This window comes from Globicephala melas, chromosome 5 (assembly GCF_963455315.2).
Source record: "Globicephala melas chromosome 5, mGloMel1.2, whole genome shotgun sequence".
Taxonomy (NCBI): domain Eukaryota; kingdom Metazoa; phylum Chordata; class Mammalia; order Artiodactyla; family Delphinidae; genus Globicephala; species Globicephala melas.
Window position 1 is genome coordinate 121,286,818 of NC_083318.1, and position 19,398 is coordinate 121,306,215.

At 38.7% G+C, this 19,398-nt stretch overlaps 1 protein-coding gene across 4 annotated transcripts in view; it reads left to right on the plus strand.

Moving 5' to 3' along the window:
- Nucleotides 1-19,398, plus strand: part of PPP3CA (protein phosphatase 3 catalytic subunit alpha) — a 294,947-nt gene that overhangs the window by 269,330 nt on the left and 6,219 nt on the right. For all 4 annotated transcript variants that reach the window (XM_060299755.1, XM_060299757.1, XM_070045609.1 and 1 more), the window contains exons 11-12: nucleotides 12,490-12,574; nucleotides 18,589-18,686. In XM_060299755.1, the coding sequence (XP_060155738.1) occupies nucleotides 12,490-12,574; nucleotides 18,589-18,686 (183 nt within the window). The remainder of the gene's footprint in view (nucleotides 1-12,489; nucleotides 12,575-18,588; nucleotides 18,687-19,398) is intronic.

The following is a 19,398-nucleotide window of genomic DNA, read 5'->3' on the forward strand; positions in this document are numbered from 1 at the left end:
GTGACCCGGTCCGGGAAGATCCCACATGCCGCGCAGCGGCTGGGCCCGTGAGCCATGGCCGCTGAGCCTGCGCGTCCGGAGCCTGTGCTCCGCAACGCGAGAGGCCACAACAGTGAGAGGCCCGCGTACTGCAAAAAATAAATAAAGGAAAAGGGAGATATTCTAAAGAGCTGGGCTTACAACTATGGTATCAGTGGGGCAAAGGGAACAAAAGTGGATTTGGACGGTTCAAACCTCAGTACCTAGGAGGATGAGAACACTTACGGAAAAACTTCATCCGTTTCAGGGAGAAAGGAGTTCAATGACAGACATGAGTTTGAGTACACACATGACTCTGGAAATGCCCAGGCAGGATTTGGAAATGGAACCCTGGAGCCTGGGGACAAATTCGGGTCTGGTGACAGAGGCTTTGAATTAAAAGTCACAGCCGAATCTACTAAGAGTCAAACAGGCCTCCAAAGTTACTGATGTGGAAGGAAATATCAGAAAATTGAGGACCAATCTGTAAAATTATCCCTTCTTTATGAAACTGGAGAAAAAAGACAAACAAGTGAAAGAGAAAGGAGTGATGAGGGAGACAGCGTAAGAACCAGGATTGTGGAGCAGTTCAGGCAGCAGCTATTTTAAAATATTTGCACCAAATGCAGAAAAATTACTGTGAGATATAAGTCTGACCAGAAAACCAGAAAGTGAAATATTAGGGCATAACTTTGTCAGATAACAGATTATTGAAAAGAGGCAAATAGCAAACTTTGTTTTCATTTTTATAATAGCTAAAATAGAAAATTGAAATCATTTTTTAGAAGGCCAAAAACTAAAATAAAATTCAGAGTACCCTAATTTTGATACCATGTTATATTTCTATCTTATATTTTTATTTCCATGTAAAAGTATTTATTCATGAAATATCTTTTTCTGTGTATTCAGTGGCAAACAAACACATGGCCTCTGCCTTCACTAAGCTGAGAGTCCAGTGAAATAAGGAACCAATTGTCAATATGCTGGTCTCACAGAGGATTTAGAGGCTTGCAGGAAGGGGTGTGAATTGGGATAAGATATTTGATAACTGAAGGAGGAAACATAAAGGACACCTTTCTCGTTCTCTTGGACTTCTGACAAGGGAAAGAAAAGCACTTTATGTATTTTACTGCTTTAAGAAGTATGGCCGTGTGAGAAATCCATATAATTTTTCCAGAAAATTATATGCAAAGATGGGTATCAGTTCACCAGTGTTAAGTTCTCTTATCTTTTAAAAATAACTGAGTTTGCATGATGTAATTGGAGAAAGGAAAGGATGACATCTATAAAAAGAAAGATTAGTCAGTATTTTGTAAAAGGCTTTGTAGTTGCTTGTCAGGCTTTTGTTAATTACCTTCCAGTTTATGGTTGATTTTTTTCAATTACTTAATATTTCAATGTGTAATTTAGAGGCTAAATCATTTTCGTCACTATAAACGTATCCTTGGTACTCTGTACCCTTTATAGTACAGGTAACTGCTTTTTTTCATCAGGGTTGTGCTATAAAAAGGAAACAAATAGTTATATCCAGTATATCATTAAAACTGAAACATGTCTAAAAAAATACACAGACATTTACTAGGTACTAGGGTATGACCTCCCATCATATATATGGCTATTGATATTTTGGGGCCGGGACTATCAAACAAGGTACCTGGTTAGCCGTCATACTGTAGTCAGTATCATCAAGTCTGACTTATATGTGATTACAATAATTAAAATCTTTTTAAGTTGCCAACTTAAATGATACAGTAACATAGACATTAAAAGTACTGCTTTCTCTTCTTATTGTACTACATGATTTTGCACAAATGAGTTATATTAGCTGGCATAATTTTCACATTGCACAGAAGTGCAGACTTTGGGGCTTCCCTGGTGGCGCAGTGGCTGAGAGTCCGCCTGCCGTTGCAGGGGACACGGGTTCATGCCCCAGTCCGGGAAGATCCCACATGCCGCAGAGCAGCTAGGCCCATGAACCATGGCCACTGAGCCTGCGCGTCCGGAGCCTGTGCTCCGCAATGGGAGAGGCCGCAACAATGAGAGGCCCGCGTACCGCCAAAAAAAAAAAAAATAGTGCAGACTTTGCAGAGCAAACTAAATGTTAAAGAAACAGTCATCTCCCTAGTAGAGCTAATTGGTTGGATAATGTCCACCATTGGCTAAAATGCTTGCAGTAAATAAAAGTTTATACTGTATTCCATAGACACCTGTACTATACACATATACAATATTCACAGTTTTAAAAATCATTGTTTTTTTGTAGCATTTGAGTTTTCCTTCAACTTATGGTGACATTGGCCAACTTATATTAAACATTAGCTATTGCATATCTAAGCATACACTTGGATTAAATGTATTTATAAAATTTATTTGAGAAGGAAGTCCATGTTGTATACTAAGAAGGGAAATAAGCATGGGCTTTATAATCCTTAATGTATTCTTTAGTTGAAAGGTATTAAAGTAGAGAGCTCTCTTTTTTCAACAAAGGCAAAGATTTTGTGTATATGTATGTCTCTATATTTTAGAAAAACTTCACTTCTCACACACAAGGTTGAGGTAATTGACATATGAAAGAAGTGTTCTTCACAGAGAGAAGTATAGGGGGTAATGTCAGCTTGCTGAAAATTGATACCCTAAGAAAATAAGATCCAGTTTTCATGCGTTTTTGGCAGAGCTTACGTGCTTCTCTTTGTACTAAAGCATTTTATGGGTCCAACTTCTTAATCTGAAGGTTGTACTTATATGAGAATAATTAATAATTGATTGAACAACAGCAGACAGTCGTTGTAAGTCTGAAGTTTGTAAAACATTCTCTTTATAGTTGTTTGATCTCAGATGGCAGGTTTAAAGGCCATATGAAAAAGTTTAATGAATGCTCAGAAAATCTAAAGTTTAAAAATATTTTTCTATGAGGGTAATCTATTTTGGCTCTCCTAAAAATCCCTTTTATTCCTTCATCTTTACTCCTAGCTTACGAGAAGCTATGAAACTTTCTTCCAGTTTTTCTTAGAATTTTAAAGAAATAGATATCTTGATTTTCTTTGGTCAGCCCATCTTTGTGAAGCGGTCTATTTTTTTGCCTCAAAGCAAAGCCAGCAGCATCCTGGATTCTCCCCTTCTCCCCTAGTGAACTGGCCATCATCTGGGGCCCAGCCTTTAGCCTGGTTGGCACAAAACACAACTGGGGCCCCAACTTAGGCAGCATGATATTAATGAAGATCACACAATCAACCTTTTAATTTACAGTGAGAAATGTAACTGTTAGAAGAACTGGAATATTCACTTCTGCACAAGCACTTCCTTCTTCTTAATAGAAAGAGCAAACATTTTTGAGTATTGTATACCAATGATCTATGCTAAGTGCTTTAGCAGATAGCACAGTACCTGGCACTTGTGTTTGTTGAATGTTGAGAATGAACAAACGAATTAACTTAGGTAATTCTTCCACCCACCTGGGAAGTAGATCACCAGCCTGCTACTGTAATGAATCCTGGTTTGGGCTCCCCACTTCCCAGCTGATGACCTTAGGTCGACAACTTACCAAGCGAAATAATACAAATAAAGCACTTAGAACCTTCCTCATTTTTTAGATGAGTAAGGTGAGACTTACAGAAGCTTAGTAATTTATCCAAGGTAGCACAGCCTGTAAACAGGGGAGCTGAGACTCAATAGGTCTTTTACTCCAGAACACAAGTTCTTCACCACTGTGCTATTCTGCCTCTCACATGCCAGTTTATTCATTTGTCTTAAAAGAAGTCGACGAGCCAGGTATTTATGATCTGAAGTCTTGCTGTAAGGCCAGAACACTGAAAGGCCATTGGCCCCTGGACAGTACTTTCCTAGACAACGTCAGATGTTTGCCTCAGCTTCTCTTCTTTCTTATGCCTCTGTATCTGACCAGTACAGTTTTTGACTGGCATATCCCTTTCCTCTGATAAGATAATAATATATTTCAGTGATGTTAAAGTCTCACGACCTGGGAACCATTCTGTCTGTTTCAGTTGCCTCTGCAGGCCTGTGCACTGATCATTGGCCAGAACCTAATGCTCATTTCCCTATTTACCTTTTTGGGCAAAATCTTCACTACATCCCCCCTGTACTGACAAAACACCCTGCCTAGTTCTTGAATAGCATCAGAAGATCTTCGAGTGGCTTTATTTCACATCAGCTCAATACATGCCAGCACCTTGACCATCCTCTGCTGTCAGACGACTGGAGCAGTATTACGTCTTTCAGCCTGCTTTTTTGTCGTGCTGTCAAATGGTACTCAATTAGCTTTCTGTCTAGGGTATAACACATGGGACAATCAAACATGATATTTTACTATATTGGTTTATTTTTTCCTTCAATTTCTGTAATTTCAGAGATAACATTTAAATATCATTCTACTATTTGATAAATTTATAAATCCATAAGTGTCCAGAATTAAATTCTGGTCTAAATGCTTTCTTCCAGCATTTAGCACGTATGCACAATTAGGTCCTTAATAAATACCTTTTTCAACTGTTAAATCCTCATCTATATCCAAAATAATCCTGACAGATGAAACATCCAGGCATTATGATTGTTTCTCCTATAGACAATACATCTACATTATTAGCTTGACCTTTGTTATTTCATTTCATTTTGCTTTTATTTTCATTGCCAGTTTATAAACTTGATGCATTTCTATTATGATACAGAGTTCAATCCAAATGAGATTTCACATGCTATTAGTTTCTACTTTGGTAAATATAAATAAACGGAAATGTCCTCTGTAAGGCATAGGCTGAATATATGATAGTTTCTTGAAACATAGGCTGAATATATAATAGTTTCTTGAAAAATCAACGAAGCCTCCTAATCTAGCTTAAAGTCTTTAATTTTTACCCAAGTTATAATCATGCTTATAGCCAATTGCTGCGAGTCTACCAAGGAATTATTGAACAGATGGAACGCAATGTCTCAGAGAACAAAAGTCCATGGAATCAAATTAGCGCTTGGAAACGAAAGTATCTTTTAACTACATATCTAAGATAACCAGATAATGACAGTTAGTCGACATGTGGGAGCAGTCTGTACATTTTTAAGACTTCCTATCTGAAGAATCCAGTTATGTTTTATGACAAGAGAAGGTGGAAGAAACTGTCTAGGCTGTACTGGCCTTTTTGAAAATCCATTACACAGAAGAGTCTTTTTATTCAAAAAAATATATTTTTTCAAGGAGCTGCCGCTTTCAAAGTGACATATAAGACAGAATAGCCTTATGCCAAATATCACACCATCGTAGATGCTATTACATGCTGAGATTTTAGTTGAGCTAAAAAGCATATGGAAGAAATTCAGAATATGTGGTTTGGAGTGATTTGGAATGAGTAGCCATTATGTCCCAGTTTTATCACCTATGGATATGTACTATGCTATTGTTAGAATTAAAATTAGAAAGATATTCCAAATATTTTAGGTTGTAATCCTCAAAAAGATGAATTTTTACAGAGATTTTTAAAATTTATTATCCTAAAGGTGTTTTTCTCTGCCTAAGAGAGTAACCTACATAAGCATTCATATAGCTATTATGTGAGGGGCAGCACCTCCAGTCTCTTTGGACTAGATTTAACCAGCACTGACCCTAAATGGATCAGCAATGCAGGATTCTCAAGTCATGGCTGGTGACAACTGTCACCTCTAGAAAGTGATTAATACTTGATAGAGCAGCTGTCTTCATGCCAGAATATTTGGACCATTGGGGTTACCCAGAGAAGTTTCAAGAGGAGTAAGGGAATCTATTTTCACATCCTCAGTTTCCATGTGTCCTCATTCCTAAAAATGATCAGCCTGGGAACTCATCTGAGCTGCAAGGCTCACTGCAGCCTCTCCTTTCCCACCTCTTCTTTCTCAGTTGCTTTTCTCTCATTTTAACAAAAAGGCATGGGTCTCCCTAAACATAGTCTCTATGAACACTGCCTGGAGTACTAAACAAAGAGACGTTGGAGAAACTCAATGCGTAGGAAGTCTCCTTAATCAAGGCAGTGTAACCGCCCTCCCATCTTTATCATTAAGGGATGCATTCCAATCAAATTACATTTCTATGTTTTTTAAATATTCATAAAAATTTATCATATGTTTGTGCTACTTAGCTCAGTTATGTACTACTGATAATTGATATTGATTACAAAGGAACTTTGAAGGCTTAGGGCCTTATTGTCTCAGGAAATTTTAAAAAACACATTTCATTTAAATTTCTAAACATATTTTTGGCAGCAAAGTATAATGTGATAAAAATATTTTAAAGTATAAATATATAATTCACTAAAATAAAATCAGGAAAATGGAAATGCAATTTCAAAGAGAAAAGGACTACTGTAAGATTTCTAAATATCAATGAATGTCTTGTTCATGGATTTTTTTCTTTAAATGGATGATGGTAGGATGAAATTGCTATGATATTTATATGCCATTGATTTTTAAAAGAAGTGGTATAGTCATTTCATTTTAAAATGGCAATGTTTACAACATTATATTGCTTACAATTATTTAAACTCGGAGGTGAGAATAGTATTCTTTGGAGGATATACTTTTGTAGATGCATGAGTAAAAAATGTAAAGGCCACAGTTTTAAAGCCAGTCCATCAGAATGAACACAATTTCTCAGTGCTTATGGTGCTGTCCCTAAATCCCAGGACTCAAGGGCTTGGTGGTGTAGAAAAGTATAATGAAGCACTTGTCAAGTTCACCACAGCCAAGGGCAAAACTGGGTAGATGTTTAAGTAATTTCTGTATAGCCTTGCTTGGTTGAGGTATAGTTGCTCAAGGTCTGTTATTTTTAAACTAGGTCAGAGAAAGAAAAGACAAGAAAATAAAGTTTGGGGATTATAGTACATGTTTTGGCCTCATAGCCTTAATGGGGGTCAATTTGGGATATGTGTTCTCCCAGATAAGACCGTCTATATACTTATAATTTCACCATCATTTGTAAAGAGCCATAAAGACCAATTATGCAAGGTTTTTAGAGGTTTCTGAAGACATATTCTGCCTTTGCCTTATATCATATTTCAAAGTGCTGATTTTGGAAGGAAAACAAACTAATTTTTGTCTTTAATATAACACAACAAAAGATATTTCTTATCTCAGCACCTTATGCTTTGTTCCATCAGTAACCTGTATTCAAATTCAGTAATTGCCCTATGGTGTCGGAAAATAAAATCTGGAGACATGTCTAAACTCTGCTTAAAAATAATGAGTCATAATCAAACTTTACTTTCAAGTAGAATAGGCTTCTTACAGAGATGAACTTTGTTATCTTTTTAAAAGTTTGAAAAGGTGGTGAGTTTTCTGTAATATTTTCTCAGAATTTGAATTAAAAGCTTTAAGAGATTCGAAGCTTGCCAGCAAAATATAGTTCTTAAAATAGATCTTTCTTTTGAAAAAGCGTGAAATGTTAATGTATATACACTCCTTTTAATATAATATATTTCATTTAAAGATATATGCTATGGATACACTTGTATTAGTTAAAAGTCCTTTAAAGAAAGAAGCCTAAATAATAGCAAAACATTTGAAACCAATATAATAATGAAGTGGAAATTTTCTGCTACTTTTTCCATTAAAGAGTAAGCAATTCAATTTTTTGCAAGCTCCTTTTTCACCTTCTAATAATATGAAAATATTCCTCTTTTATAAGATATTCAAGTATAAAAAAGATTTTTTGCATGTATTTTTAATGTTTTTTATTATGGTAAAAGTCACATAGTATAAAACGTACTAATTTAACCATATTTAACTGTACAGTTTAGTGGCACTAAGTACATTCACATTGTTGTGCAACTCTCACCATCATCCATCTCCCGAATTTTTCAGCTTCCTAAACTGAAACTCTGTCCCCATTAAACACTAACTCCCCATTCCCCCTCCCCACCCCCAGGCCCCTGGCATCTATCAATGCATTAAAATTTTAGACAGCTCATCATCACGTCTTACAGTTGCAAAAAGGTATTGATACCAATTAGAATCTGTTGAATTGGGCTTATCTTACCAGTCCAGTTTCCCCCTGGAGATGGTTGGAGGAAGGAAGGGGTGAATGTCAGTGCACTGAGAACTTTTCTTCATTGCCTCCTTTGGGAAACTCATGCATCCCCCATATAACACGAAGGAAGGGAGGGATGGAGAGACCTCTCTTCTTAAAGCTGCTCTCTCCCTTTTCCCTCAAAACCAAGCTTCTTCCAAATACAGTGGGGGTTTTTGACATTTTATTATGAAATGTTTCAAACATAAAGGAATGTTGAAACAATTGTATAGTCAATACACACGTACCCATCACTTACTTTCTACAATTAACATTCGATTATATTTGCTTTCTCACATCTCTGTCCCTGTATACAACCATCCGTCCATCTTTTTATTTCTTTCTCTTTTCGTTTTTTTGAAGAGGGGCGGGTAAGTGCAAAGTAAGTTCTCTGTACCTCTGTGATAAATGCTAATGTCTAAACTTCTTATTTGTCCCTACTGCTATGCTAAAACCTTTACAATTTAGCCCCGGGCATGCCCTGCTTCTCTCCTCATTCTCAGCCTGCCCTCGCCCCAGTGAGGGCAAACCCCATTCACACCGGACTTCTGACCATCATCTGAACATAACATGGATTCTTGTGGCCTCCACATGCTTGAATATTCTCTTCCTTCTATGGAGAATTCTCCTTTCTCTTTAACTCTTATTTATCCTTCAGGATCCTTCAACTATTACCATTTGGGTGATTATTTTTCTCCAGACTATTCACATCTACTTCCAGTGGTAAATATTTAACAATGCTTCACTGCAGGGGGAAAAAGACCCTGGTTTGTAGCACTTGCAGGTTTTGTTGGTATAAATTCTCTTCCCTACCACTGGTTTCAAGCTACCAGTACAAAGTTACTGAACACGGAGCTAAGAAGAGATGTGCTCAGTCTACTGTCTAGCTGACAGCCACCGGCCCCACGCGCCACTGCTGCTTCCTCTCTAATACGTGTCACGGTGCGCTATGGGCGTTCACGTGATCTCCTAAAGCAGAGACCATGCTTTCCTCCTATTTCTGTTGCTAGCAGTTAGCACACGGCAGGCTATAGAACAGGATAGGATTCACAAGAACACTTTATGAATAAATGATTTGGGTAATAAATTGTATTCTATATAGCACTTTCCACACACTGCTAATTCAGTTAAAACTGAGGAATTATAGTAGTCACTCAATGGATGGATGGGGACCGTGGGCCATACAGAGCCAGGGTCTCTAATGCGTGGCAGGTAGCCCACATGTAAGAACCTCTCTTCACCCTGGCACTTGGTTCCTCATCGCTGCGATGCTGCCGCAGTTTTCCAGTTCCCTTCAGAGGCTGGCAGCATTCACTCAGCAGGCCACTTGGCATACGTACCTTTCATACTTCATGAGAAGTCAGTAAGGCACTAAGTTAAGGTCAGGACGTACACATGGTCAAAGCAAATCTTTAAAGATTCCCTTGGTCTGTACATTAGCCTTTGAGGAAAATGGAGTGTGCTAGCGTGCCTAGATTCTGGAATTAGTAGCATAATACCCCAGGCTTTTTAAAAGAAGATGAGCTCTTAAAAGGTGAAGCAAAAGAGAGGCCTAAAAAAGAAGTGATAATTATTTGAATGGAAATACAAAATGAAATTGTACTTAAAATTACTAATGTTTTTAAACTTAGGAAACATTGCCTTTCAGTTTGGGACTTTTGGGTTAAAATAAATGACTAGATTCTTCTCCGAAAAATAGTTAACAGGAGTTAACTATTAAAAATAGTTTAATGTAAAAGGTATTTTTTTGCACCTTTATTATTCAATATACTGAATTTTAAGTTGAGCTACTGTGGTATATTTCCACAACTTAAATAGAGCAAGTACCAAGAATGTTAAACATGACATTGCATTTGCATGTCACAGCTAGTAGAAGTCTGAAAAACATGCATTTTTTTCCCTTGATCTTTCTATTGAATTATGGGCTGTGAGGATTTGCAATGGAACATAAGTATTTGAATAAGAGTTTTAATGATCTCTGGAAAATACCAAAAGCCAGGAATAGCAATACTAAATATACAAGGACCTTTATATCTGTACTTAATTCTTTCCTGCTACTGTTCAGCTCCTTTCAGTTTGATTACATATTAACTCAGATATTGTATTTGGTTATTTTACTTTTTTGTGGGTTGTAAATGTGTGATATTCATTTTGATTTTGATTATTTGACAAATATTGAAGGTAATCCCCCAGAATGGAACTTTGAGATATTAGTTTTTAGTGTCTCTTCTTACTGTCTATGATTAAGTTAATTGACTTTTTGAGTAAATATATTCTAATTTTATAAAAGAAGTACTAAAACCTCTTACCTGGGTTATTGAGAAATCTAAAAGGAGACAGCATTTCTTCATTAAGAAAAGTGCTATAATATGCTGTGAACCACCAAGTGTTGGGAGCACAACTATGAATACATAAAGTAAGATACCTGCTCTATACTCTCCAGTAAGTCATTAGGTCTGAAAAATAAGGAATGCTAAACGGGCTCAGACTGTCAGAATGTTCATTTTACATTTAAAATTCCATATTTTATATGTATAGCTGATTCACTTTGTTATACAGCAGAAGCTAACACACCATTGCAAAGCAATTATACTCCAATAAAGATGTTTAAAAAATAAATAAATAAATAAAATTCTGTATTTTTTTTGAGCATCTTTCTGAGTACCAGCTCATACTGAGCTGAAAAGGATGGCTCTACATAATCTATCCCCCTTCCTTTCCTACTTAGTTTCTTGCTTTTCATTGCTCTGGTTATGGTTTTTACAAGTCCTTTCATGAAAATTTTCTGAGAGATTATCCTTCTTAGGTATTTTTCACTTACTTGATCGTACATTTTCCCCCTTCTCATTTCTCTTAAATATATCCAATTTCGTTTCTAGACATTTAACTACTCCTTCTTGCTGCTTTTCTTGTTGTGCTTCTAAATATAGTCACCGTTTTTGGGGTTCTCCCACTCTTTCCATTCTTTGTGTCTGTTGGATTGATTTTTATGATCTGGTCGTACTGTTTTTGGAGACAGTTAGAATCTTTCCCCCTTAGCACATCATGACCTCTGAGTGGACTGGGTCAGTCAGACTGGGGAATATTAAACATAGAGTGGTAATAGCATACCAAATAAGTAAACTGAAACATGATTTAACAGAATAACTGAAAAAAAAAATAGATAAGAAAACCAGTATAAGGAGATTGCTATGCCACTTTTTTTTCCCTTAACAAATGTCCTTCAAGGAGTCTCCTGATCATAGGTCATCTAAAATTCAAGCACAGAAACTTCAGACTTTCAGATGGTCTCTAGGACAGGTTTTATTATATGAAGAATCATAATTGCAAATCGTAGATAACAATAAATATTGTTAGAAACTCAGCATAAAGTATGAGGTAGGGCCTACACACACGCCATTTTCTCCTCCAGTGTTTTGGCCAACAGAGTCTAATTCAAGGAAACAATTATGAATAAGAATCCATGTTTCCACTTGGTTATCAGAAAGACTGGATTGGAGAATGGCTTTCTCCCATATGGATTTAGACTTCCTCCACTCATTTGCAGGCAGAATAGCTGGCAATACGAAGTTCTGGTTTGAGAGATCATTATTTTTTAGCACCAAACAATTTTTCATTATCTGGATGGACCACAGTAGATTCACCTACTGAAGAAAATCTTGGTTGCTTCCATTTTGACAATTACAAACGAAGCTGGTATAGACATCTGTGGACAGGTGTTCGTGTGGACATAAGTTTTCCACTCTCTTGGGTAAATACCAAGGAGCAAGAGACGGAACAAGCCCCATGTGCTTTTCAAGCTCCTGCTGGCATCGCTTGTGCTCATGTCGCATTGGCCAAAGCAAGACACATGGCCGAGCCCAGATGGGGAGTGGGGAGTTGTTGGGGGAAAATAGATGCAATCCAATTAGATGTGTTGGGGGATACCTGCTATGGTGTCATTGCCACTAGAGAAAAAGAAATGGACAAAAAAAGGAGCTGTTTGAGGGCTTTCAGATCAGAGAGAAGGTGAGAGGAAACCAGCTCCCTGGTACACGCTTTCTGGGGAATATCCATCCTGGTGACGCACTTCCTCATCCTGCCAATGCACGTTCTCTCTGTATAAACAGAAGAGAAGGGAGCTCAATCAGAAGAGAAGGGTAGGAACCCACCCCATCTGCTCAGTAAGTTTTCAGTTAGCCCTTTACCTCTCCCCTTGGAAATCTCAGAAGATGCTCTTTGGCATTTTGGGGACCTCTTAAGTATCACAGGCAAGTATTCCTGCCTGGAAGCATAGACTTTTAAATTTGATTTCCAGATAAATCCTTAGAGGGGGAAAAAAAACAAACCTGGTTTGGCGTAACTGCAGTCTGTTATACATGTAAATTAGTAAACTAGTTAGAGTTAAATAAAAAGTCACCTGACTTCTCAACTCTGTTTTTAAAATATAGGTGCAACGGCTGCAGCCCGCAAGGAAGTGATACGGAACAAGATACGAGCGATCGGCAAGATGGCCAGAGTGTTCTCCGTGCTCAGGTGGGATCATGGTCCTCTGTTGCATTTGATTGTCACTCAGTAACATTTTAATAGTTTAATCTGGTAATTTAAGTATTTTACTCGAAACTCTTTGCTTTTTCTGAATTATTTTTTAAAATGGAATTGTCAGCTCCTCACTGTTTTCCTCAGATGGAAATCTACTGAATTATTTCTGTAGAGAAAGCCTCCAAAGGGACTTTCACATTCCATCCCTCTATTTGCTGCAGGACTTTAAAACATTCATTTCACAATAGGTTGAACATGGTATGAAATGGAAAAGCTATTATAATCCTTTCTATTTTTCATTCTCTCTCTGTGGTAAAGATGAATTTATCAGGTACATTCCACTAGATTTCTAGGAAATGAACAGCCATAAAGCTTGTTCATGTGAATCTATATTATTCTAATAAATCATTGAGAGAAAAAAGTTATTTAGTGTTTCAGTTCCCATATAGTAGTTATTTTTTAAATAGATCATGTATCTTGTTATTATTAAGCATGGGCTTAGAAAACACGTTTTCTTGAAGAGAATTAACTACACTTTTCTTCACTTAAATTCAGTTATCTATTCTTGGATAATACAAAGTGTCTATATTTCTCTTCAAAAGATTACTTTAAAATACAGTATGATTAGGGCTTCCCTGGTGGCGCAGTGGTTGAGAATCTGCCTGCTAATGCAGGGGACACGGGTTCGAGCCCTGGTCTGGAAAGATCCCAGATGCCGCGGAGCAACCAGGCCCATGAGCCACAACTACTGAGCCTGCGCGTCTGGAGCCTGTGCTCCGCAGCAAGAGAGGCCGCGATAGTGAGAGGCCCGTGCACTGCAATGAAGAGTGGCCCCTGCTTGCCACAACTAGAGAAAGCCCTCGCACAGAAACGAAGACCCAACACAGCCCAAAATAAATTAATTAATTAAAAAAAATACAGTATGATTAGATGTGACGAGTATCCAGTCAATTCACAATCACATTATTAACAGGGATAAATAGGAATATCTTGGGAGAAAGTCCATCTCCACACTGTATAATTTCATATCCTAATTTCTGCCAGATTCTTTTTTTCAACTCTTTCGTGGAGTAGCTGTACCGGCTCTTCTGATTTCTCCTTCTTGCTATTTCTATCCCACTCCTGGTAGAGTCACTAAAGAGTAATTAAGTGATTTGATACCAACAACAGGGAGCCATGAGAAGGACGAAAAGCAGGATCATCCTTTCCCAAAGACACCAGATCAAAGTCAGTAATAGCTCTGCGGTAGCAGCCAAATCTTGAAAAGTCATGTTAAAGCTGGAAGTAGAGCATAGTTGCTCCCTGCGGCCTAATGAATGAGGCTGCCTTTGCTCTAATGCTTTTCATTCCTACTGAACTTGCAGGACTCATTCATTCATTCAAAATAAATATAACGAAACTTCAAGTAGCCATTATGTACCATGAAGCAGTACAGGGGGATAGCAAGTGAGAGGCGAGGCACTCATTCATTTTAGTACGTGGACAACAAAGGACTCTCTGAGTCTAGCATTTGAGCAAGTGTGGGGATGACCTTCACGAAGGTAGGGAGTAAGAGTGTTTAAGACAAAGGGAGGGGCTTCCCTGGTGGCGCAGTGGTTAAGAATCCGCCTGCCAATGCAGAGGACATGGGTTTGAGCCCTGGTCCAGGAAAATCCCACATGCCACGGAGCGGCTGAGCCCGTGCGCCACAACTACTGAGCCCGCGCACCTAGAGCCTGTGCTCTGCAATGAAGAGCAGCCCCCGCTTGCCGCAACTAGAAAAAGGCTGTGTGCAGCAACGAAGACCCAACGCAGCCAAAAATAAATAAATTTATTTTTTAAAAAAAAGACAAACGGAGGAGCAAGTACAAAGATCCTTGGATGGACACAAATTCAGCAGTTTTGAAGGCCAGCAGGGAGGCTGTGTGGCTAGAAAAATTGCCTTTGGGGGCAAAGGACTATGTGAAGATCATAAACTCAGCTGGTCCCTCTGCATAAACACTTGCTTATTTATCATGCCTCAGATTTCCAGTAAATGCGCTTACTTCTTTTTCTATCTGAAGTCTCTGTGAGGATAAGTAAAAACAGCTCCATCACTTCCAGTTGAAAGTACATTTAGGAAAAAAAAGGAGAAGCCTTTCTTAACATATAAGAAACTTCTTTGTATCTATGTTAGTCTTCAAACCATGTGAAAGTGACAGGAACAATGCTACAGAATCATAGATAGGTCTTAAAATTGGAAAGTCCCTCTAGCCCTCTGCATCTTGGTACGTAAGATGCAGTTATTCCCAGCGGAGAGTGGGTTCCATTTGAACCCAGTGATGATCAGTTACTTGATTAAGGTCGCACATATTGATAGAAAATAAAAACAAGGTATATTGTATTGCTCTCCTATAATAAAAGCATTTGTACAATACAGGGTGGTCATCTCTAGGGAAAAGTAGGATTGAGCATTAAATGTGTACCGTATAGCGCATTAGGCAAAGTGGATACTCTGAACTAAAACGTCAGACATGTAGACAAGAAACTAATGTAAGGCCATGAGATGTGCTCTAAATACATGAAGAGGTGCTCTGCTGTGGAAGAGGATGGGAAGGAGCCCTACTATTTCCTGAAAGGAGTGTTCATGAAGAGGTTGCCATTGGTGGAGTGCTGTGAAGTTCAGGCTAGGTTCCATTAGCTGGAGAATTGTGGTGAAGGCATTTCTGGCAGCTGAGAAGTCCTCCTAGATCCTAAGGACCTAGGAGCAGTGTTTTACGGGGCGCTTGTTGAGGACCAGGTGCTGTGTGCTTCATGGTGTACACATTTGAGAGGAGTCCACACGGCAAGCTTGCAAGGTTGACTTGACCTCAGTGAGGAAACAGAAACTGAAAGAGGATACGCAGTATGTCCAGATTCACTCAGTGAGTGATCAGTACTAAGGAGAATGGGAGCATGTGCTAACCCATGTGGAGATGTATATGTAATGACAGTCTGAAGATTGGATAGCAAGCTGACTGATGGGTGTCAGCACATTTAAGAAGCTATTGAAATAATCCAAGCAAAAGATGTTGAACTAGCTGTGGGTGGAGAGATGCAAGGGAAGAGGCAAATACAAGAAATTTGTGGAATGAGACATTTTAACATGTAATGGATGGATACGGATGGTGGTACACATTTGTCAGGTATAGCTGTCCAGCACAGTCCTTACATTTTGGTAATTTGCCATATTATAAGGGAACCAGAAACCTATCTTTCAAGAGCCCTTGCACTTAAGGTGCCGCATGTTGCCTAGGATCCACCAATCAAACGAATGCATGCAGAACTTCTGCTTCAAAGCGAACATCTTGGGGAAGCAGTGAGCAGGGAAGGCAGTTCCTCTGTCAGGTGGGAATCTGAGGGACCAAGAGCTGAAGAGCATCTTTCTCAGCATATTGGGGACTAATTACACGCCATTAGCCGGAGCTTAGGCGTTGGCTGTAAATAACAGTAAAGGATTCAGAAATCTAAAATGTGGATTAACACTGCCATTCTCCATCCTATTTTTCTTTGACTCCTTCATTTAGTAAATGTTTTATGAATCTCGACTATGTGCTAGGTGCTGTTCTGGTCTAGCTACTGTGGATGCAGCAGGAGCAAAGCAGACAGAAACCCCTTTCACATGAAGCTTTTCTAGCTAGGGTGGGGTGTAGTGGCCAGAGGAGCTCAAAAAAAAAAAAAAAGCACCAAGGAAACAAACTGTATAGCTCTTCAGGGGTGATAAGTGCTTTAGATAAAAATAAAAGAGGGAAGGGGAGATAGGGCATAAGAAAGTGCATATATATATATATATATATTTTAACATCTTTACTGGAGTATAATTGCTTTACAATGGTGTGTTAATTTCTGCTTTATAACAAAGTGAATCACCTATACATATACATATATCCCCATATCCCCTCCCTCTTGCATCTCCCTCCCATCCTCCCTATCCCATCCCTCTAGGTGGTCACAAAGCACTGAGCTGATCTCCCTGTGCTATGCGGCTGCTTCCCACTAGCTATCTATTTTACATTTGGTAGTGTATATATGTCCGTGCCACTTTCTCACTTTGTCCCAGTGTCCATTGACAGATGAATGGATAAAGAAGATGTGGCACATATATACAATGGAATATTATTCAGCCATAAAAAGAAACGAAATTGCATTATTTGTAGTGAGGTACATATATTTTAAATAGCATTCTCAAGGAAGTCCTCACTTTGAAGGCAGTTTTCCAGCAGAGAGTTGGAGGCTGGGAGGGAGGGAGCCAGGCAGATACCTGGGGGAAGAGTGTGACAGAAAGGTGCAGAGCCCCAAGGTGGGGTGTGCTGGGTGCATGGTGAGGACCACGAAGGGAAGTGCGTGGTGGTAGGAAATGTAGTCCAAGAGATGGATAAGGATGGTAGACTGGGGGTTGGGAGCTAGTTTTTTAGGGCTCTGGTCAAACCTTTTAAAGATTTTGCCTTTCACCTTTAATGAGAGGAGAAACCATTGGGAGAGTTTTGCATAGAGGAGTGACAGGATCTGTATAGGTATTAAAAGGCTCAGCCAGCTGCTATACTGAGAATAGATGTGGGAGGAGAGGGCAGGAGTGTGACAAGGATGGAGCAGAGACCAGTTAAGGGACTGCTGGAACCATCCAGGTAAGAGATGCTGGAGGTCTGAAAAGGAGTCAGTCACAGAAGGCCACCTGATTCCAGTCATGAGAAGTGTCCAGAAGAAGCAAATCTACAGAAAGCAGATGAGTGGTAATACAGCCTGAAAGAAATGGGAGTGCACGAGACTGCTTTGTGGAGGGATGAGAATGTGCTGAAATGTATTGTGCCGATGTTTCATGACTGTCTGAAGAGACTAAAAACCAGTGATTGAATCACACACTTTAAATGGGCAAATTGTATGGTATGTTAATTATATCTCAGTAAAGCTGTTTTCAAAAGAGATGAGGTAGTAGTATTGTGAGAAGTGGTAAGATACTGGAAATAATATGAGGGTAGAGCCCTCAAGATTTGCTAATTGAGTAGATGTGGAGTAAGAGAGGATAAAAGGAGTTAAAGGTTGATTCTTTCAGCTTAACTAAAAGATGAAGTCGAAGAAAGATAGTGAAGCAGCAGGTTTGGGGATAGTTTAGGAATTCTGTGTGGGCCATGTTAGCCATCTTCATAAAAATGTGGAGTAAGTAGTTGTACATATTATAAACATTAGATATATATGTGTATTGTAAGTATTTTTTTCTGGTTATGTGGGATTACACTGTCTACTATATGGAAATATATGAGGTTATCCCTATTTTATGGTTATTTAATCATTTGATTAATGCTGTGCTGTGGTTAATAAATGTAATTCAAATAATGATGTACATCAAACTGATTGTAAAACAGTTGTCATAATGAGTAATAAAACAACACTGTATTAGCAGATCCATGGGGAAGGAGACTGAAAAAGAAAAGTTGGAAATTTGACCAGTTGTTTCATCAGCGACTTGCCATTCGTTTGTGTATTTGTCATGGGATGTCAGAATTCCTTAACAGTCCCCTGAATGTAACTCCTCCTTCCCTAATCCATAGATCAGATCTTTTAAATCTGTTATACTCTCTGGTTTTCTCTCACAAGTCAAATCAGCCCCACACATTTTTGCAGAGCCTAGGCTGGAAAACTTACAACAGCCCTCTCCATGGCTCTTTTTTTTTTTTTTTTAACATATTTATGGTGTCGTGGAGGATGCCCACAAACACTTTGTATTGTGAGCCTGCTTACAAAAGTAGAATTGTTTTCCAGTTCAGTCAGAAGAGACTGAACTTCCACAATTGCATAATTCCCAACTTTATCTTAGCCGTCATGTCATGGGCATACCACTACTTCTATATGAATGTGTGAAAATATAGTACGTTTTAAGTAAAAAAAAAGAAAAAACTCAAGAGAGCCAAGGTAGAAGTAAATGTGAGTTCTTACATACATCTTTTCCTTTAAGTCTTTTCTTTGTCTTGAAAGAAAATAAAAGTTAATGTGTCATCCCCATTGTGCCTTTGCAGAGAAGAGAGTGAGAGTGTGCTGACGCTGAAAGGCCTGACGCCCACGGGCATGCTCCCCAGTGGAGTGCTCTCTGGAGGGAAGCAAACCCTGCAAAGCGGTAAGCAGGCCCATTGGTACGACACACCGTGTGCAGGCACCTCAGTCAGCTGTGTCGTTAGAGCCCTGATTTATTCACGCATTTAAGGTCCGTCTTGGTCTTCCGATCTTCTCAGCTGGAAGAAGGGCTGAGACCCCCCTCCCTTCCCGCGCCCCCATCAGTTTGACCAGTCGCGCCCCACAGAGTAGCTCCCTCATTTGCTGGAATGTGTTCTTGACCCCCGCTACCCCCACGTCCTCATTTGCACACTAACCACGATTTCAGGCCTCGCTGTAAGACAACTCATATAGCTTATCTACACGCACAGTAGGTAGATTTTGTATTAAAATCCGTAGTTTTCTGGATGAGTGCCGTCCAATAGAACTTTTTGTAATGATGGAAATTTCTCTATCTATACAGAAGCCACTGGCAATATATAGCCATTGAGCACTTGAAATATAGCTCTTACAACTGAGAAACTGAGTTTTTTATTTTATCAAATTTTCATTAATTTGATTTGAATAGCCACATGTGGCTAGTGGCTACCATATTAGTCAGCCCAGTCAGTGCACTCTTTACTTTTGTTACTTTTGTTATCTATTTTAACTAATATTATCATTAACTAGAGTCCAATTTTAGCATACTTTATGGAAATTTTGCTTTTAGATTAGACTCTAACAGAAAAAAATGAAAACAACAATACACTCAACATTTTCAAAGCAGATCTCAGCCT